At 41.4% G+C, this 22,261-nt stretch overlaps 1 protein-coding gene across 3 annotated transcripts in view; it reads left to right on the plus strand.

Annotated features, from left to right (window-relative positions):
• The first annotated feature begins 2,604 nt into the window (after nt 1–2,604).
• Nucleotides 2,605–22,261, plus strand: part of PCSK5 (proprotein convertase subtilisin/kexin type 5) — a 257,001-nt gene continuing 237,344 nt past the window's right edge. For all 3 annotated transcript variants that reach the window (XM_072358970.1, XM_072358971.1, XM_072358972.1), the window contains exon 1: nt 2,605–3,284. In XM_072358970.1, coding sequence (XP_072215071.1) covers nt 3,087–3,284 — 198 coding nt within the window. In that variant the 5' untranslated portion in view covers nt 2,605–3,086. The remainder of the gene's footprint in view (nt 3,285–22,261) is intronic.

Genomic DNA, 22,261 nt, shown 5'->3' on the forward strand with positions numbered 1-22,261 from the left:
TTGAGCAGTCAGATATTGATTTCGATCATAGCAGAGGGATAAAGAAGCAGAAAAAGAATGAGATAAAAGGAACAAGTTGTGATGATAGTGATGAAAAAGATCAATTCTCCTCTGCACTAGCTTGGAGGTGAAAAATCTCTGGTGTGGAGTATGCAGAGAAGCTATCTGGCCTCTCACAGAGCACAGAAGCAAGCTCTGCTACAAACCATATGTGACCCACATACAGTAGGTATGCTGAACAGAACTACAGCATTGATGGTCATCCCCCCAAGGCTCTCACCACTCCCACCTCCTAGCCCCGCTGAAAAGAATCATCTATCTCAGGACATGGCACAGTTTAGGATTGCCAGCATTCTCACTTCATGTTGGGAAAGAAGCGCAGCCCCCACTATGGACTGGGCTGTGATGAGTACCCAGCATAACTGTGCAGCTAGGGGTTCACACTGAAGTGGTTTCACACACTCTGCATTATGACCTTTTTCAGCCAGCTGCCTCTATGGGCTCAGCAAACAGGACTCAGCTCATACAGAACACGTATCTGAGGACCGTTACTCCTCTTTTCAAAGGCTGCTTTAAGGTAAATTTGTTGTTAAGCTACACCGTACAGTGCAGCATTACAAAGAGACACTTGGGTTCATCTGTTCACAGGAAAACAGTATTTTTATAAAGCGCACTCCTCGTGGCTTTGGTTCCTATGCATGAAATGCTTTTCACATAACCAAAGCTGGAAGAAGATGCTGATACGACGGAGCAGCTTTATTTTTTTGTGTATATAGCTTGTGCCTATTATGGCAGGAAAAAAACAAACAACAAAGCCGTGCAGATCTATGGCAGGAAACAAGACAGTCAAAACAACAGCAAAATTCACCAAGAAAATATCAGAAAATAAATGTTTAATTTATTCTCTCTGAACGAACTCAAAGTTCAGATTTTGTGACCCATTGATTGCTATGCTCTTCAGTAAGGTGGCTGTTCATGATTAAACATACTTTAAACACTCGAGATAGGGAAGACAGATGACTTCTGTAATTTTCACTGAACCAGTCAATAAGGAGGGCTAACTGATAGAGGATATTTAATGTCATATTCAATGAATGCGTATTTATGAATATTTGCTGCAAGATGTAACTGTCTGGGCCTAATGCTGTTGCTCCTGCACCCAATTAGTATCGGACTGTGGTTTCAGTAGAATGATTTGTTAACAGTAAGCCATTACCCATAAAATCCTGGGGAAGGTAACCCACAGCCAAACTTCAAATGTTAAATAATAATTGTGTTGTAATACACCAAGCAAATGATACTGCACACCACGGGGAAAACAATACTAACAGAAAACAGCTAACCACTGCCCAATAATTTTTTGCAATTAGAATAAGTGGGCAAGTAGATTTGCCCATTCTCTCCCCTTTAAAAGCCATCAGAAGACACAGGAGGAAGTTATGTGTTTACATAACAGTGACGTTTGGGGGACTAATGAATGAACTTAGGGCAGGGAACAGTTTGAAATGGAAGCAACCATGTCAACTGTTTGCATTTTATATTTTTCTACTTTATTAAAAAAAAACAAACAAAACAACAACAACAAAAAAAAAAACAGCTTTAGAGCTCACGTCTCGGGGGAGAGGAAAAGGCACATCAGGTTACTCTATCATTTTCTGTAAACATTTAACTTCTCCTATCCCAAGTCCTAGCAATAAGGAGGACAGCTGCCTAGCCTTGCAGGACACCACAGGCTCCTCCGAAACAAACAAGACCCACCATGGACACTTCAGTCTGCTACCAGTCCTCCTCAAATGCAACTCCTCCACAAGCAGGAGATGATTCTCACTTTGGGTGTATGACGACTGAATTTCACGGACTGCTCCAAACTTTTCCATGACGAAGCGAGAACCTGAGTGGGACTGGGAGCCCCGACAGCCCAACACCAGCCCCCATCCCACTGCAGACGTGGCCGCCTCTCGCACCCAGCCACCCAGCCCGCTCCACCGTTCCCTCCCGCCGTCTCCTCGGGCTCTCCCGACGAGCTCCCCGGTCCGGTTTCCCTGCCGGACCGCAGTGACCCCTCGCGGGACATTTTAACACCAAATAACGTCAAACGATGAGCGTGAAGCCGGGGGTCGGCAGGCGCAGGCAGGCAGACCCTCGCGAGGGGCCGGGCGGTGGCTACTAGCGGGAGAGGCAGCTCCCTCGCTGCCCGCGTCCTGTTGCCCATTCCGGCCCGCTACCGCGGCTCCACGCGCCGGGCCCGGCTCCCCCATGGCCCCTCCTCGCTCCCGGCCCCCGCGGGGACACGGCTGGAGAGCCGCGGCCGCTGCCAGACACGAGGCCTTGCCGCAGGCCTCGCACCTCTCGGCGGTTCCCGCGGCCCGGCCGGCGGAAGGGCGGCCTTCGAGCCAGAGGGGGAGCGCGGGGGCGTGCGGGGCCGGGCGCCCGCGGGAGCTGCGATCCCGGCGGCGCGGCCGGGGGGCGGCAGGGCGCGGGGCCGACGCGGCTGCCATTTCCCCTGGCCCTCGGAGCTGCCGGGCGGGCGGGCGGGAGCGAGGGCGGGAGGAGGAGGAGAAGGAGGAGGACGGAGGGAGGGGAGAGGGAGGTGGCCGAGCCGGAGTGAACTGAGGCGCTCAGCTGCCAACACTCACACACCGCCTGCTGCCGCCGCAGTGCTGCTCCCGGACTCCGGGCAAGAGGGGAAGGGAAGGCAGAGGAGCCGGGGCAGGGGAAGTCGGAGCGGAGGGGAGCGGGAGAAGGAGCCTCCTCCCCGTAGCCAGAGGACTTCCATGTAGCGGGGGACAGCGGGAGAAGGCTGGCGCTCGGGAACTGTGCGAGAAGCTCTCCGAGCAAGTTACTTAATCCCTGAAGAGCAGCGGGAGGAGGGGACGGCACCGAGCCCTGTTGCCGATCATAGTCACTATTCCCAGCCCCTCATCGCTTGACCGCGGGCAGTTCAATGCACTATTCCAAGCTCTTTCTAGTTTTCTCCTCGGGCTAACTTCGGAGGACGCGGCGCCGCTGTCGCCTGGAGGTGAGGCGGAGAGCCTCGGAAGAAGGAAGGAGAAGTTTTGCGGGGGCTGCGAGCGGAGGAGCAGAAGATGGGCTGGAAACGCCGCTGCTGCTGGGGAGGCGGAGGCGGCGGGGACCTTCTCTGCCGGCTAACCCTGGTGCTGGGGTTCCTGCTGCCCGCCTGCAGGACGCGCCTCTACACCAACCACTGGGCTGTGCGGATAGCCGGGGGGCTGCCGGAGGCCAACCGGATAGCTAGCAAATACGGATACGTCAATATAGGACAGGTAACCCTCCTTACAACTACTTCCGAGCGGGCGGGTGGGGGACGGGCAGCTCCGGCCCCGCCGCGGGCCCCGCGCCACCCCCGCCTCCCGCGGCCGGCGGAGGTGATGCGCGGGGCAGGTAGGCAGAGCCGCGCGGGGCCGGAGCCGCGCAGGCGGCCGCAGCGCCCCCTCCGCGGCCAGGTGCGGAGCGGGGCCGCGCCGCGCGGAGCCTCCCGCGAGCGAGGGGCGGGAGCGTGGGGCCGCGGCGGGGCTCTGCCCTCCGTCGCGCTGCCTCCGCGCCGAACTTCGCGCTCCCCCGCCCCTCCTCCGCCGAAAAAATCCGAAGAGGAGAGCGGCGCGTCCCGCGGCGAGCGCGCCTGTCCCCGGCCGCCAGGACGTGGCAGCCGCCGCCGCCGCCGGGGGCGTCCCGGCCCCCCCGTGTCGGGAGGCGAGGCGGGGAGAGGTGACAGGGTGGTCCCGCGCCTCTGTCCTGGGAGGCTCCGCGGTGACCCGGGAGGGAGCTGGCCGGGCCGGACCGCCTGCCCGCTGCTTGGTCCGCAGCCCCGCCGCCGGCTTCCCGGGAGTCGGCTCCCGGCTGCTGGCGCTGCTGGAGCGGGGCTGCGTGCTACCCGCGGCTGTTCAGCCGAAACACACCTGAAGCCGGCCAGAGCCGGGGTCACCCGCAGGAGAGCTCTCGGGTCTAGGCAGATCTAGGGGCTGCGAGTGGCGGCGTCCGCCCTCGCTCCTGCAGCAAACACGGCTGGGGGGTAGTGTGTCCTGAGGTCGTTTTCTCTGACGGAGGTCGTGGCCGATATCTGACAGCCTTAAAATGCGAGTCACCATCGCAGTCCATAGTGCCTAAAAAAAATATCCAGTGCTGCTGCACGGTGTGTGTGAACATCCCCGCATTTAGATTCACCACGTGAGTCAAAAGTTTAGAAGTGACTGTTTACAGGTATGAAAGCTTTCCTCTCACACTGACGTTTGTACCGGAACACAGTGATGAAAGAGTAGGCCTTTGGCTTCAGGGGGATCAGAGTGGCACTGGTTCTGCTTGTGTGGTGAAGTGAGTTCCCACGTGCTGTACCATTGACCCAGAAGTTTGGAGTGTGCATCTCAGTCATTCTCCATCACTGCAAGCCTGGATGAGGTGGTTCTGCTGTTCACAAGGTAAATATTTTACATGTGAAAAGCTGATGAGTGTCACAGACAGCTCAGAACACTTAATGTCAACTATGAGTGTGCTTGGGCAGGTGGTGGCAGCTTCCCGTGGGGTGCATGTGGGCAGGTAGGAAATGCTACTTCCACTCAGAGGCACAAAAATTCAAAAGGAAGTTTACATGTCAAAATTGAACACGTTTTTACAAAATACAGGAATGCAGGAATAATGTTTGTATATTCCTGTTTTGGCCTTTGTAGCAACGCAGCAAGTGTCAGCAGGCTGCAGGGTTCCCTCCTTTCCTCTTCTGCCTTTCCTCTTCTCATCCAGGTGGCTCAGGACTGCCTTTCTGTACCTGGCACGTCCGAGCTTCCTGCTGAATGAAGGGAAGGACACGGTAAGCACCCATGGGCTCCTTATTATGTCAGTGAGGTGCCATGAACACACCTGTATGTATTAATAATACATACATTACTGATCAGGTGTACAGATAGGAAGACGAGAAAATAGAGGCTATAAATAATGAATAACTGGAAAATACATCACTGGATATGTAGATAAAAAGAGCTTATGTGAAGGGAATCTCTAGTTATTTTGATGTGTAGACAGGGAGAATGCCAGTAGAAGAGTAATATGGGAAAGTTGGATGGTGTGTGCATGAGAAAGAAAGCATCAGTAACATTGTAAGCCAGATTGATAGGTGATTCTTTGTCTTCTGGCTGTAGCCAGCCTTCATGCACAAGCTGGGTGTACGGAAAGAAATGTGACCAAGCTTTCTGTATATTTTTGTTGTTACCCCACACTGGAGAGCTCAGAGTTCTACTATTATACAATACATGTCCAAAGAAGTATTATGAATTCACACAGGCTTAGACAAAATTTCCTTTCACGACTGTCTTTTCAGGATAGTCAGTTCTAAGTTTCTGATAATTACGTGCAAAATCATCTCCAAATGTATTTTCATGGTAGCATGGCCATTGCTATGTTGGTGGTCAGTCTGCAATGAATCTATACTTCCTTTAATACCCAGCTGGGCCCTATACAATTTAATTTGTATTGACGTGTTTGCTAGACAGGATGGATACCTGGAGAACTCAAAGTTCATGAAGTAATTGAAATGACTGTCATCTGACCACTTGTATTTTAACATATAGAAGCACGGTTCAAAGTCTGTAGGATAGTTACCTCAGTGGCTCCAAAAGTAATGACTCTTGTTTATTTTCATCTGAATGCAAAAACACTTTAACACTGGGGCAAATTCACAGCTACAAAACATATCACCAAGATCCATGCATTTTTTTTCCAGTGATGAATGTGACCCTGCGTGGTGAGCTTGTGAAAATCTGTACCAGTGGAGGTGAACCACTGTCGCTGTCAACACTGCTGAAATGTATTGCCCACTGCCTTGTTGTGCTCATATTTACTGATGGGTCTCCATAAATGTTCAGCAATGCATCCATGTGGGTGCGATTTTTTCCACATGGAGGATTTCAGTGATAGATCTTTGCTTCATTTACACTTCCACATCAGATGCTGTTTTGTCAGAGTGCCCCTCTGCTGCCATCTGTCAAATGGCAACAACGTGTAAGGGATATTGTCAGGAAGGTTCAGCCTCTGCTGCCATCCCATCAACATCCATCATCCCTCAACCTCTGGCATCATGGGCTAACGTAATAAAATTGAAGGTATTATTTTCAGAGCAGCACTTTTTTATTACTACTTTAAAAAAATATATATGAAGAAATTTAGATTGTTTTCGGTGAGGGTTGTCAATCACTTGATAGAGATGGGAGTAAAATAGTTATATATATATATATATACATGTGTATATATATGCAAATGTATAGCTATATATAAGGTAAGGGAATAAGATAGTTTCCTTTATAAATAGAAGTCAGGAATAGACTGAACTTACAAGTGGTGTGTGGTCATAGCAGGCTTTATGCAGGCATTTGGAAAAGCAGGACATTGTTTCACATATTACAGGAAGTGTGAAAGAAAGGGTAAGAATCTTTTATCTGTCACTGAGAGACTATTGCATGTAATTTGAAAACCTGTATTTGGAGTAAGATGTTAAAAGACATACCCTTAGCTAAATTCTCTACCACAACACGTAAAGAGAGAAACAGTGAATATGGTTCTATGTAAGAAGCAGGACTTCCCATGGTCCTTGTCTTTATACAGTGGCAGCTTAGGACAGGCAATTAAATTTTGGTTTTGCAGATAACATCCCTTTTAGGTAAGCTGGAACACTGTGATTAAAGCTGAATGTGTCAGCAAGCTGTTTAGTTTTGCTTGAAGAAGTTAATTATGAGTCTCATAAAAGTACACATCCATAAATAATCTGAAATGGATGAAAAAAAACAAGTGCAATATGCAGTAAACATGTTTCTGGTTCAATTAACTTTGAGGGCTCACCTTTAAGAAAAGAAGTGCAAAAAGCTAAGTTCAAGATCTAAGTGAGGCTGGTCCAAAAAACTGGATTAGTAGAGAGGACCCAGACAAGAGGCAGTGAAATTCCATGCAGAAATGAAGGTGGAGCAGAGACAGCTGCAAGCCAGGAGCATTCTGACAACACTTAATTGCATGATTAAAGCTGAAGGGGGTAGTGAAAAGCAGAAGATTGTTTTTGGAAGTGTTATTTTTACCAGCTACCCCCTTAATTCTGAATGATTGAGGATGTGAGATGCTATGGGAGAGAAAGAGTTTACAGTAGGTTAGCAGTAACACCATCAAGAGGATGCAACATTTGAGCTGTGTTTTGTTGAGACGTGACATGGTAAGGTGCCTTAAGCTGGTCATTGTGGACCAGATTGTAGACCCAGAAGTCATAAGCATTAGATAACATTTCTTCTCCCTCTTGCTACTTGGTGCATTCTGTTGATAGGAAGCATGACTTACTACTCCTTTTCTTGGTGCTTGTGCGATGTGGGGAGTATCTAGTTAAGTGAGTTAACTTTTTTCATTTATGGCTTGAAAAAATGCAGAGCAACAATGTACACTTATTGTATTTAGCTGATAATAAGCTTCTTCTGGAAGACTCTGCTCCCCCTCCTACTGGATGCAGTTTAAATGTCAGGAAAACGTTCAGTAAAACCACTTACTGACTGAGAGGAGTGTGCAGGTTACCTCTCCTGGAAGACAATGGTTTTAATTGTGATATGTATGTATGTTACGTGTATATATTGGTGTTTATATAACATCGTGATTTACATGCATAGGTAAGGTGGGGTGGTGTTTGTTTGTTTGTTTTCCCTTTTACTGCTTGTTGCGGACATTTCTGATCTACTCTTGTAGTGCAATTTGTAGTTCCTCCAGCAAACAAATCCTTGTCTTACATTAAAAAAAAAAATGTCACTGCTCCCTTTGCATTAGTCTTTCAAGAAAGCGTCTGGGTTGGCAGTCCCTCTGGGACAGTGATAAGGTAGTGAAATGCAAAGCAGCCAAGGAGTTGTTGTAAGCTACATGCTGGATGGAGCAATTTGGGATACATCCTGTCCCCTAGCAGCTCCTTACTGACATATTTTACACTTCTGCCTTGCAGTGGCTGTACTGAGCAGACATTTGTTTTGGAGCAAAGTACCGACCTCTGCCATTTGGAAAAGTTTCTTCTTCCACTATTGGCAGTTGCTGAGGGTTAAATATATTAAAGCATATAGTATTTGTAGCATTTTGTAGAATTGGCATAAATATTATGACTGTGCGGGTAGCATGGAGATTTGTGAAAGAAAGAAGCTTTCTTTTGATACAGCTGTGAAAATTAAGATATCTGTCATCTCAGTTCCCATGGTTTTCCTCTTTTTTTTTTTTTTTTTTAATATATAATAAGAACTTCTCACTGGATTTAAGTTTGTTTGGGTGCTAAGTTGTTATTGATAACCTGAGTAAAGGAGCATCAGCTGATAGATGGTTGACTTTCAAAGCATCTGAGAAGCTGGGAATGCTACTCTTTGCTCTGATGCTGAAGGCTTTTGTACTCTTGGACTATTGACATAATGTTCTTCACCTGACCACTTTATTTATATATATGAAAGAAGAGGATCTCCAGGAGGCTGGGCACATGGGCCTCTTGTCGTTTGAAACATATGGTCTTAAAAATAACAGGTGTTTTCTGGATTTGTGCTTTTCTATAAACTGTTGTTTCTTTAGTTCTCTTGAAGGTGCAGGAGGGAATGAGAAACAAAGATCTGGTAGCCTGAAGGAGACAGAAAAACTGGAAGAGGTCATGATAGCTCATCTGTGCCTCCAACAAGGGAGTGAAACACTGTGTTAATTGCTATAGGAATACATCTCCTTCTCTTCCTTTTTCTTCCTTAAATTTAGGCAGAGGTCATGAAGATGAGACAGTACTTTTCCAAAGCACACCTTTCACCTCCTGTAATCTTTCTTTTCTGATCTCTTTTAGGTTAAAGTAGCCTACTTCCCACCCTTGACAGGTGACAGGCTACTCTTTTCTTTCAATTCCTTGTGTGAGATAAATTCATTTACAGAAAAGACTCCTGCGTGTGCTGTGTTGAGGGATGGCCCAGGAGCCACTGTTAGATAATGCAAATGCTAGTGTGATTTACTGAATGGTAATTTTTATTGGGAGTTTACAAACTTAATGACAGCAAATCAAACAATTTGCTAATAAATATTAGCTCAGTACAGACCTGAAGTTCCAGAGGTGGCAGAGAGGAGATATTATGTAATAAGATCAATTGATCAGGAAGAATAGGCTGTTTTCCGTTTTTCCAAATCCATTCCTGATGCAAAAGGAAATTTTGCAAACGTAAATAGCAGAAATTGTTACACTAGGAAACTATTCAGCAGAGAAAAAGCAATGCTGTGCTAAGATGTAGGACCTAAAGTAAGATTATTCTCTACAGCAAGGGTTAGAATTTTCTACCATGATTTCCACCGTGTCACATGGATGACTCAAAAGAGTGTGGTGGGCTTCTGTGGGCAAAGAATTTCAGCTCCTGAACAGTAGTAATCTGAACAGTAAAGAGAAAAGCCCGTGTAGTCATGACATTGGAACAGAATGCACTCTTAACAAAAGTTAACAGCTGCAATAAGTTTAATGAAATCTTGAGAGCTACAGTTACAAGTGCCGGGACCTACTGTATTACAAAAAAAAAACAACAACACAAAACAGAGGTGGGTGTACTCCAGACTATATGCACATGCGGATACAGTGGGGTTGCAGAGATACAGCGGAGAAAATTGAATTCTCTCCTACTCGTGGCAACAAAACTTACATCTAGGGACTTATAGAGAATTACCACTAGTTAGACAAATCTTTGGAAAGTATAAGCACCAAGACAATATTTTTGCAAATGTTCACATGGCACAAAAACAAAAAGACAGTATGTATTGGAGAATACAAAGGGTATGCCATGTCTAATTACTTCATACTTAGCAGTAGTTCTCTTGTCAGTGCAGTTAAAAATGAGAAAGAGGAGGAAGAGAGAGCAGAGCATCCTACTACTAAATGTGAGCTTTCATTAGGAGCTGGATGAAGAATAGGATGTGCTAAATGAGTTCTGGTTATAGAGACAATCTAATAGTCTTCATATGCTGTTGTAAAATGAGAGAAGACGAGAATCTGGTTTTACAGCATAGTAGTCAGGCTACAAATTATGTGATGATTTTTTATTTAAAGCCCTTAGGCAAACACACACTAAATTATACTTTTGAGAATAACAATTAGTTGCAAACCCAATTTTCAGATGGCAGTGTTTGTGGGAACTCCTTTCGAACAAAATGTATAAGTAAGTGGACCAGGCTAGATGAAAATGGAGGAGGAAATCTGTAAAATATTTAATGAAAATCAGCAGTATGTCATACATCTGGCACTTAATGGCTGACAGCTGTAGAAATGAAGGGCCTGTGAGGGAGATCTCTAGAGATCAGCTTATCCATTTCTTTGTCCTCCAGGAGAGCCAGCTATGTCTGTGTCTTTCATGGCAGATGTTTACCCGGTTTTCAAATGTCTCCAGTGAAGATGTTCCGTAGTGCCAGGGCACGGCTAGTTATAGTAGCTCATTATTCTTCACTCCTCAGAAGTCTAAGCTGCAATTCTTCCTTCGGCTCATAGCCTGCTTTTCTTGCTTCTCCACAAATGTACAGAGAAGCAACATCAGAAAAGTCATAATGTTCAATTTTTTTCTGCCACCTATTTTTGTCTTTTGTCTTTTTTTTTTTTTCTTTTTTTTTTTTTTTTTTTTTTTTTTCATCCAAGCCCAGTTCTTACCTTTGTTTCACAAAGGTCATGCTTTCACTGATCAGTCTTGCTGTTTGGTCTTTCTAAGCCTCCTCTTTTTTAGTGAACCACATCTTTCTGAGAAAGGAATTGCTACAGCTTTGCAGAGAAGTAAAATGTAAGGATTCCTTCAGGAGTCCGATGGACAGCACTGCTTTTTGTGTAACCCACTTCTTTTCTGTATGGCATCCTTGACTTTGTTTGGCTTGTGAACTGCTATTGCTTACAAACTGATTCTGCCAGATTTCTAGCTAGTTGTTCTCCAGCCCTGAATTTGTCCAATAGATAATGTTTGCATAGGTGTAATACTGTATATATTCTCTTTCAGAATTTTTCCAGGCCTACTTTTACAGTTTGTCAATTTTTGAATTCTTCTCCTGCTCCCCAATGTACTTAAACATCCTCTCTGCATCTTCATCTACATTATGTTTTAATAGGTATATTTCCTATGCCTCTATTTAGGTCACTAATGAGGATTCTGATCAGAACCTATTTCTAGAGGAACACTGGCTGGCTGTCTTTCACTGCTCCACTGTAATGACTAGATGTACTGATGTTACTTACACAGGGGTTTGAGCTACAATTCCATTGTTTAATTTTGGGCCCTATGTCAGGAATTTGAGTGGGACTGTTCATCAAGTAGTACTTGAGGACAGCTACAATTTGCCTTTTGCAAAACTCAGTGTTCTGAAAATCGCAGGAATATTGGATGGGACTGAGCCATCTCTCATTGCTATTATAAACCTATAAAGATCCATAGATTATTTTTTTTTCCCCATGCTTTTTAAGCTAGTCTAAAACTGGGAAGCTTTCTAAATGGTTATGTTACTTGTTCTCAGTCTGGAAAGCATATACTTCTGTGTGTTCTAGTGCTAAAGTGGTTAAGTGGTTTGTCTGTTTCTCAAGCACATCTGTAGGGGGAACCAGCTTTTGTTTTTGCCACTAGTTTCTGATTTCCTGTTAGAAGATTGGTTTTCAGTTCCCATGGCCAACCCATTTACAATATTTTGATTGAAATGTGTTTGCCTTGACCAGAAAAGGTGCCAGTCTGCTTACAGCTTCCCCACTGTTTTGTATAGTGTCATAAATAATTCTCATAACTTTGTCAGACAAGGTAATTCCAGTATTGCATTTGCATATTTTGCAGCTGTGTTCTCTGGTTCCGTGTTTAAGCAGTATATCTCTCTCTTCCTTTCCAAGTGATGAATTGTAAAATCACAAAATACAGAGATACATATGTCAGCCATGGAGCTGAATAAATAATCTGGCCTTTAGTGAGAAGCTGTGGTGTTCTTTGTCACCTGCCAGACACAGGAAAACATATTGTCAAACAGAAACCTACTTGCCAGAGTTGTATGGCTTAAGACAGTAAGTGATTATTTGGCAACATCTTAGACCCAGTTTGATTGATATTTGATCATTGAAAAACTCTTTAGAATGAAATTGTGACAAGTCCAGACCAGTATCAGAGCTATTCCATGAAATCTTGTCAGAAATAGCTTGTGGAAATTCTTGCAGGTTACATGATGGTACATGATGGAGCCGAGATTGTAAATGCACATTAGCCAGGCTAAGGAAAAATTCTCCACACAGACCCTCCCACATAGGAGGACTCTGCTCCTAGGTTGACAGTGTATGCTTATAAGCAAGTGAGGAATATCCCTCAGCAAAAGGCTATTTTTCATCAAGTTAGGCTTTTCTCCTTTTTCTTTTTCAGAGATGTTTTTGTGTCAGCGGGGAATAGACCTCATGTATATTTGTTTTCCAAGGCCAAACTGAAGTTACAGAGATGTTTCAAGTCATATTTAAAACTTTTGCTACATTCCTGTACTCTGTTTTGTTCAATCTGAAATAAAAACACTGAGTTTTATACAAGAGTGAGTGCTTAGTGGACAGTGAATATGCTACTGACTAGTGCTGTGTGGTTGAAATTCAAGCGTACAATTGGATAATGTTCTCTTTTTTAAAACACTTAGCTTAATCAACAGTAGCATGTAGCCTTCCCTCTGGATAAACCAGGAGCAAATTTTTGCTATTACATATATATATTTTTTTCTTTATAAAGCATGTTAACACAGTAACCTGATGTCTTAAAAACAAGCAGCAAAGAAAATGCACACCATGTTACTACACCTCTAAAGCCAATAGTAAGATGTCTAGGACATAGAGAAGTATTTCCTGTAAGTTTTTTCTTCATGTGAACAGCCTTTATTCAAAGACTTGTAGGGATACAAAGCCATTTTGGATCAGTCAGAAGATCCATCTAGCCTGACTGCCTATGGCAATTATATTAAATTAATGTTTGTGGGAAAGAAGGAATAAAGCAGCATCTAATGCTTCTCCCTCATAGTCCCTTTGGCTGTTTTCAGCTCAGGAGACTGCCTAATGGGGATGTGGTTGCTGTGTACTTTGAAATTCTTGATTTATTTATTTATTTATTTTATCCAGATGCTTGTCCAGTTTCTGAAATAGAAGTAAACTGTCAGCATCCATGGTATTATTTGTGAATAATTCTATTTGCTCCTTCACTGTGTGAAGAGATACTTCTTTTCTGCTTGCTTTGGACCTGACTCATGTTAGCTTTGTTTGATGGCTATTAAGAGAGACCATGAAAGTTGATCTCTGTTCACTCTTCTTAAGCTGTACATAATTTTTTCGATTTCTGACATTTCTCCCTAAATTATCTCTTCTCTAAAATTAAGAATCTTGGCTTACTTATTCCCACATATAAGGTGTTTGTATCCCTAATCTCTCACTTGAAATCTTTGGTAGCTCTACCATTATATGTCTTTGAGTAGAAAACAGCAGAACTGCACACCATATTCAGAATGTCAGAACTTTTGATGATACTGGACAGCTCAAAATACTTCATAATAGTGTGATTTTAGATGTATACATCAGATAGATCTATATGCATATACGCTGGGTTTAATTTGCTGTTTGATGTTGTCACTGAAATTTACAGGATCCTTCTGCAACTCACGTGAAGCAGCTATATAGTCTTTATTTCTGTGATTGCTGACAGTAGCTGACATCTACATCCCATTGCTCACTTCCTTTTCCCTGTCATTTTTCATGAAATAGTGTGGGTTCCAGAAAATGTTCTTGCATGGGCCCCAGAGGAACTCTGGAAGGAACTCCTTCCACTGTGGAAAGCTAATTTCTCTTAGTAGTAAAGAACAAGTAACTCCTAACATGTATTTTTGATACTTTAAGCAATTGTTTGGTTTTGCAAGGACTTTATGGCACTTAATTTCCAAGAAGCTTTTTGTGAAAATCTTTGTCAGTGCCTTTTAGATGTCCAAAGAGGACTCTCTGGCCATCTTTGTCTGCACATTTGACCTGTTCAAAGAATTAATTGTTTGCATGGCAGAATTTGCCTCTCTCAGACTCTTTTTGAAAGGATAACTTTTTAATTCAAATGTTCAGTAATTCTTCTATTTCTGTTTCTTCTCATTTGCTTCCCAAGTGGTTCAGATTGCTTCGCAAAATTGACATCATAATTGATTGATAATTCAGTTGTCCAGAAACATAAAAACAGTTTTTTAAGGGAGAGATTTCATGCCACTGCTGTTGTAGTTTTCACTTATTTCTAGTTGTTGCTGTATCACTCTTATTCCTCCCAAACTCTGGTTTGTAGGATATTTGAAGTGTCGTGCCCCAAGTAGCTCATCTAATCTGAACCAAAGTAGATAAATCAATCTAATGCTAAACTCTGAGAAATCTTCATTGTTCTGTGAGTATACTGGACTCCATCCAGTGAGCCAAGTGTGAATGAATGGTAGTGGCATGGTTTTAAGCTACAGAAGTTCCCCTACCTCTCTTGGGAGTGAGTAGCTGAGTTTCCTTGCAGGAATGGGCTATGGAATGAGCTCTGTTTTGTCTCAGCCAGCCAACCAGCCCCCATCCTGTGCACAGAGCAGTAGTTTTGCCAGTAGGGAGTAGAGAGGAGCCAGCACAGATACCTGGTATTACAGCTCAGATTAGATTTTTCTGCTGTTGAAGGAAAACACTTCTCTCACTGGACCTCTGAAATTTAGCTCAGCAAGGGATTTTATTGCAATGTGTAGAGGTCTCAACTGCCTTTTAGCGTGAATATTAGAAATGTACTTGCAGGTGCTCTGGTTGTACCAATGTCTCATAGAGTTATCCTGTCACTGCCACCCAGCTCCAGCCCCAAGGAGCACTGCAGTATTAAATTTGACACTGTTTTCTTGTTGAAATATTCCATTTTACTACATTCTAAGCCAAATCTTTCACCTCCTTTGGACATAAAGCACGATCTTAGTATAATTTTATTCACTGCTTTTATTTGAAATACAAGTGATTTCCAGAGAGGAAATCACAGAATACTTGTGAATTCCTTGATTCTCTGTCGCACACCCATCTTAGCATTATTGCTGTTCCACCTCTCTGCCTCTCTGATCAAGCAAACCTTCAAATACAGGAGTCTGAATATTCTTCATCACTGACAGACCCCTCCTGATAGTTCTTAGGCCAGTGTGTGTTGCTGGCGCCCAGCTGAAAAGTCACAAAGCTATCACCTGGGGAAAAAAAGGATAATTAGAAGTAAACAGGGTTGCTGAGTCTTGCTTTCTAAAGGAGTTAACCATCTCATGAATTCAAGGGGCTCTGGGCTCTGGCAAGGGCAACTATGCACATCTTATCAAGGAATGTTTTTTACCATTGCAATAGGCTGCTCTTTTGGAAGCTCTCTTAGGCAGAAATACCATTTCTGTCTTGTGAAATCTGAAATAATTTCTGGGAACTGGGAATAATAATTTGACACATTTAACAACACAGTGTGCAGTTCTAGCAGTGATTGCAATTTGTGTTGATTTCTTAATGTTTCTGACCTTGTAGGAGTTGTGCGGCACAGCAACCAAAGTTTCAAAATGGAAACAGAAATCCATTTATAAAAAAAGAATATGTTGCTTTATCTAATCCATTACTACCATTCTAGCTGATGAACTTCTCTCTGTTTCAGTATTTTGGTACCAATATAACAAATGTACAGTGGGGATTTTTTTCCTTTCACCAAGAAATGCAGCTGAGCCTTCACCCAGCCCTTGGATATTATATGACTGTGCTCTCCAAGAAAAAGGAAAGCCGCCAAGGAATAGTGTTTAAATGTGCAAAATGAATGTTGTGTGAGAGCTTTGACTTTAAGTTTCCTATCGATTTTCACAAATTTATATACTTCATCATGACCTACAATTGGCTCCCAGTTCTGCTTGACTTTTATCTGTAGTCTGAAGCTGGTATGGGAGCTTTGGCATTAGAATGATAACTTAACCTAACATTTAAGCCTTGTTCCTTATTGATGTCTGGATTCAAAACAATTCAATTTGTTTATCCAGTGCTTATTGCAGCTTCCAGTAAAAACAGTGGAAGATTCCACCTGTTCCAGTCAGAGCTGAACTGAACATTAATAGCTCTTCTATCACGACGGAAGCTGATAGAGTAGGATAGACCTGTATATTTCCCATTTAACACATTCTGTTGTGATTGGAGATCATTACTCTCAGCAGAGTCCTATCTGACTGTGCACAGAATTAACAGCAGTAATCCTTTTTCTTTTCTTTTTTTTTTTTTCTTTTTTATTTTTTCCCCTCCCTCTTTAAATCCTCACTAAACGTTAGTTATGATGATGTTTTCTTTCACACAGGTTTTGAATGCTGTGTAATACATTAATTTTGGTGATTGCTTTTGATTTTTTTTTTTTTTTTTACTTTTTATTTACATGTGCTTATAAATCTTGTCAAAGAGAGACTGAATTATTAAACCTCAGAAGTGAAAAAATCCCCTCCAGAAAAGTTTATTCATCTGAACGGTTGTTGTTCAAGATGTCTTATCAAAATCAGCACCAGCACTGATGAAATAAGATAGGTGCATGTATTGTTGTGCCTAGTTCTGTACAGATTGTGTGTTTATCTGTGTTTGGTTAAGCCTGCTGTACCGAGTGGTAGGTCATCAGACTTTGTTACAGTACAAAGTTGACAAAGTATGCTGTAGGTTTGCTGTAAAAGAGCCTTGGATTTAGTGCCTACACATACCACATAGATGAACTTGACTTAGTCCTAGATATTCCCATGAGTCACTTCTTTATTACTCTTCAGTAAATTATATTGGTGATAGAGGAGGAAATTACTTAAATCGAGTCTCATGAGAAAGTCAGTTAAATGAAAACATTGTACTTACTAGGACCAGTACGACCTGAATTCAGATTTGTAAGACAAAGTACAGTGTGAAAAGGTTTATTGCTGGTAATATAAATGTTCACTGGAAACAGTATGACTACTGTGGGTCAATGCATTAGTCATTTTGAGTGTTATAAACTCTCTTGCCATTAATGTGCTTAAGAGTTTTATACTGATGTTTAAACAACTGGGTAGAGATATAAGAGCATATCTAACATGGTGCCCAGTTCTTAAATCTTTTATGCATACAAGTATTCCCATTGGATTTGATTTCCCTTGATTTATGCCTCTTAAATTCCATTAGCTTTAACAGAGTTATTTCTGATTTACAGTTTTGTACATGAGAAGGGACTTGATCCCTTTGGGACTGGTCAGATGTTTACAAGTTTCAGGACAGGAACGATGATTATTAAGTATTTTATGATCAGGATTTAAAAGGAATATGAATATTCTTCACTGTAGAACTTCTCTTGCCGTAGTATTTTGTTAGAAAGAAAAAAAAAACATTTCTTAACTACACTTTTCATTGCATGGCTGGAGTAGCGGTATCAGAACTTTGTCAAACTACATTATTCTGCTGTATTGTAATTGCATATTAGAGAGTGTAGATTAGAAGAAAACAATAATACAGTTCAGAGTAGCTAATATAGCAGTTCAGTTTGCTGTTTAAATAAACATTCACTATATGGCATGAGTATCTGTCTTCTCTCTCTCATTGTGATGTTTGTGCAGTAAAATAACATGGAATAGGATTGGAAGTCAATGAAATAGCAGCAAAGCTTGTTTCAGGCAATGCAGTATGTATCCTTTAGTTATTTTGTATTACCGAGTAATGAGTTAGTAAAGGAGAAAAAATTCAGAACACATTGGCAATTCAGTGCACCCCTCAGCATCCTAAAGGTATTTGTTTCCTTTTCATATATGCTCATGGGGGCTGTTTACTGAAACAAACATTACCATATTGCCTAACAACTTTGCAAATACAAACAACATTTGTCATAACTTGAACTTATAATGGATGATGGTATATAACTGCGTTGGAGTTAGTTTAAATGTTGGAAAGGTTAAACTTGTTCTTACAGCAGAAAATATATACGCTGTTCCTTGCACTCATTTTAACTTACAGAAATGAGGTAGTGACTCATTGGGCTTTACAAAAGGGCATGAACTATCAGTTTATGTTGCACTGCTTTGTGTTTTGTAAAGAAACAATAGAAAAGATGAATGGGAAAGGAGTCAGTAATTGATTTCCTTTTGAGAATTTTCATGAAATGTTTAATGTTGCCCTGGAACTGAAAACCCACAATCACAGGTTGCTGAGTAACCTTGCTTTGCTTTATTTGATAGGGACATGAACTTGCCAGTTGCTGTGATGCCTCCTTAGGCAGAGCTCTCAGAGGAACTGTGATTGCAATTTGTGAAAGCCCATAGTTGTACTTGGATTGTAAAATTTCACAACAGATATGGAAATGGCTTCCTTCCCCATCTCCCACCATCTCCTTTAGACTAATACCTCCCTTTTAAGACCAAACATGCACTTCATTCCCACTCTTGTGGAAGAAAAAACAAAAAGCATAAAACAAAACCAACAGGGCTCTTCATTCATTAAGTTTTAGCTACTTATTTGAACATTATTCTTACAGTCAAATCCTTTTGGTCAGTCCTAGACAGGAGATGCGTTAAAGTCTTTCGTACTGATGTTACATGTCATTTCACATGTAGTAAAAATTATGCTGATTTGGAGTATTTGAATAATCAGCGTAGTGTCCTGATGTCTACCAGCTACTACATCTTATTCATCCTTTGCTTGACAGTAAGGGCTCATGTTTGAGTCTTTGTCTCTCAGGAGGAGGTACTGTGCAGCAAGGATCAGAGGGTATGTAGCTTTTTGCTTGTAGTGGTAGAGTAATAGCATTGTTTATAATTAAACGTGATCAAATGTGTAAGTAGTTTTATTTTAAAGAAAATCAGCTAACCACCCTCTCCTTTCATAACTCAATTGGTAAGGCAGAAAGGTCTTCCTTCTAAAATCTACAGGATTTGAATGAATGTATAATCCCAAAAAGCTGCCACAATCCTCTTTGGAAGGATTTTTCATCCTGTTTAGCAGGGTAGATTAAATCAGTAATTCTTAGTGTGATTGAGCATGTATTAGAATAAAGCTATCGATACTGTTCTGATTTTTATCTTTTTAATATCAGAACTTATTTTTTGTGCTCATATTAATTCCTGAGGCCTGCGACCTTCCTATAACTTGATAATCTCCTATTCTTGCAAAGATTGCTGTACTAAAACTTGGTTGTGTTGCAAGTCAAACCTTTTTTTTTTTTTTTTTTTTTTTTTTTTTTTTTTTTTTTTTAATGAAGCAAAACATTTTTTATTGCCATTTGTCTTTTAAGGTTTAAGGTTGGGTTTTTTTTGTTTTGTTTTTGTTTTTTTTTACTTTTATATTTCCCTCAGGAATAAGCTAAATGAGGTTATCAAGGGATGATTGAAGTACTGAAATCCCCCAAAGCTAAATTTCTTTTGGCATCATTTATTTTATGATGCAGCTGTACAAAGTAACCTGTATGCAGAAAGTATGATTTAGGGGGCTTTGTGCAGTGTACCCAAAAAATTATGTTATGAATCAGTTACTAAGTGCAGAGGAAAATTATTGTGCTTGGTATTGCTAAGTGTACTTTTGAATATGTTTAGAGTAGAACAATTCTCTGTTTACAGGAGTAGAATATTGGAATTGTAAAAAATATTTTAGAGTGAGACAGATAGTTTAGGAGTCTGTTAGGGTAGCTAGAAAAGCTGCTATTTTATTATGTTGTCATCAGAGGTAGTTTCTGTAGAAGTAAAAAGGCAGCAGTATTTTTGGAGTAGCATCCATGCATGTAAATTTAAATTGTAATTTGAGTTACATTTTAATTGTGCCTTAGAATTAATACTTCAGACATGTTTAGGTTATATTCTAGAACCCAACAGAAAGCCTTGAAAAGAACGCCTATTAAAAATTGAGTTTTTTTGTAGCAGTAATCCACATTGGAATGTACGAATAGACATTTTGTTCATGTACAGTAGGTCGTTTTGTTGCTTTTCTTTTCTTTTCTTTTCTTTTCTTTTCTTTTCTTTTCTTTTCTTTTCTTTTCTTTTCTTTTCTTTTCTTTTCTTTTCTTTTCTTTTCTTTTCTTTTCTTTTCTTTTCTTTTCTTTTCTTTTCTTTTCTTTTCTTTTCTTTTCTTTTCTTTTCTTTTCTTTTCTTTTCTTTTCTTTTCTTTTCTTTTCTTTTTTTCCCAAGAATTTTAAAGCTTTCTAACATGTACATTAAGATTCAAATTCACATTAAAATTTTCAAAAAGATTTAGAAAGAAAAATCAGCTTTGACGCAGATTTAGAATGATATCAGGAATTAAAATAGAACTGTGATTTTTCTTTTCTTTTTTAGTCCTACTAACAAAATAACTTGAAAAGTTAAAATAGATGGGTTGCCCTGAGAGTAATGTCTCCTGTTTATTTCCATGAAAACAACAGCAGATCCATAGAGTACAGTAATGTCAGTTGATAGAGCAGATTCTTAGCTGCAGAGCACTGGTTTTCAACACAGTCACCACTGTTAGCTGTCCATTTTCACCAGGAAAGAACATGAGCCTGTATGCCATGCTCATAAAAATCTTCATCAGCAAAGATGTCCCACTGTCACTGTCACAACTACTGAACTGCTCACCATCCACCACCTCAGTATGCATACATCCACTGTTTGGTCTCCATAAATGTTCAGCAAGTGTTGATTGAATTTGTGTGGGCGCCATTTTTTTCTGAGTGGAGGAATTCAGTGACACACTTTTGCTTCATATGCACTTTCATGTCAGATGCCATTCTGTCAGACTGCTCCTCTGCTGCTATCTGTCACAAGGCAACAATTTATAATGCAAGGTTTAACACCTACAACCATCCCACCAACATCCACCACTGGTGTCTCAATAAGACAATAGACATTACTTTTGGAGTAGCTCTCATATTTATTTTGTTTCTGCCAGTGGTCGTTTCAGTGTTGCAACAGAATGTAAGGAAGAGCAGTAGCATTCTTATCGAAAAGAACATAATGCAGAGCTACTTTATTTTGGTGGCTCTGTTACTCATTTTTGACAATGACTGTTTAAAAATTCAGCTCTGCTTTTCTAGTTCAAGGCAAACACCCAGGCAAGTAAGAGTAGCAGAAAAACAAAGGAAAAATACAGAAGTCAAGGATGGCATGTGTAAATTCAGCGAGGCTGTGCATTTTTCCCCTCACTTGAATATAAGGAGAGGGAGTTTCAAGGGTAAAGTCCTAGAGTATTCCTGGCATGTGGAAAGATACAACTTGATTTATTTGTATGGAAAATGTGATGTTTCTCTTATAACGGCTATGTGGTTTAATTTATCTGCCTGTGTTGAGTTTCGTTTGTTGTTCATATGCTGGTGATTCTGGAGGGATTCTCCTTTTTCTGGCTGAACATTTCTGTCTTTCAGACAAGAGGATCTTTAGAAATGGGGCAAGCCTTGTTGATTACTTTGTAGCTTTTTTTTAATTGAGTTTTTGGTGGTTAGTGTTTCATTGTATCTGAACTTCCATCTTGGAGACCAGAAAAATGTTTCCAGAAGGCAGGAGGAGTAGTAGAGCAGGAGGGGTAAACATCAGATCAAGTCCAGCTTGGGCTGAACATTACTGTTCATGGCACCTGTTGCCATTCATCAACACTCTCTGAATGTTGATGGAGACCAAATGGTGGATGTGAGACCAGTGAGGTGGTGAGTGGTGAGTTTCAGTAGCTGTGGTGATGCTGACAGTGGTTCCCCTCCACTGGTGTAGACTTTTACAAGCATGGCATGCAGGCTTTTGCTCGTGGCTGGTGAAAATGCACAGCTCACAGTGATGACTATGTTGAAAAATAGAGTATTTGAAAATTAGTGTTTTATAGCTGACAGTTTGCTTTATCGAATTGTCTTTGTTCCCCCTGCATTTGTCCCAATTTCCATATATATAAATAGGAAGCACTACTTTTGAAGTGACCTGTCTAGGTTATTCCTCCCTCAAGGACGTTCAGAGCTGAAGCATATCTAGGATTTCAGCATAGTCTGAGTGGAGTCTGAGGTGATACTGTGGGTTCATACCAACATTTGCTACTTGAAACTCTTCTTGTTCATAAAGTTTGGAATTGTTGAATTTATTTTCTCCCATCCAGTAGATTCATGTAATGTACGGATTATCTCTAATACAAAAACTCAGTATTATTATTTTTGTCCTTCATCTTGACCTCAGAGAAGTATTATCTTGCTTTCACAGCTAAAATTAAGATCACAGTGTTCAGCACTGTTGGTGGCTTCTGCTTGCTTTTTGCTGGTATTCAAGAAGGTGTTTCAACTCATGC

The sequence above is a fragment of the Excalfactoria chinensis genome, chromosome Z (genome assembly GCF_039878825.1).
Source record: "Excalfactoria chinensis isolate bCotChi1 chromosome Z, bCotChi1.hap2, whole genome shotgun sequence".
Classification (NCBI taxonomy): Eukaryota; Metazoa; Chordata; class Aves; order Galliformes; family Phasianidae; genus Excalfactoria; species Excalfactoria chinensis.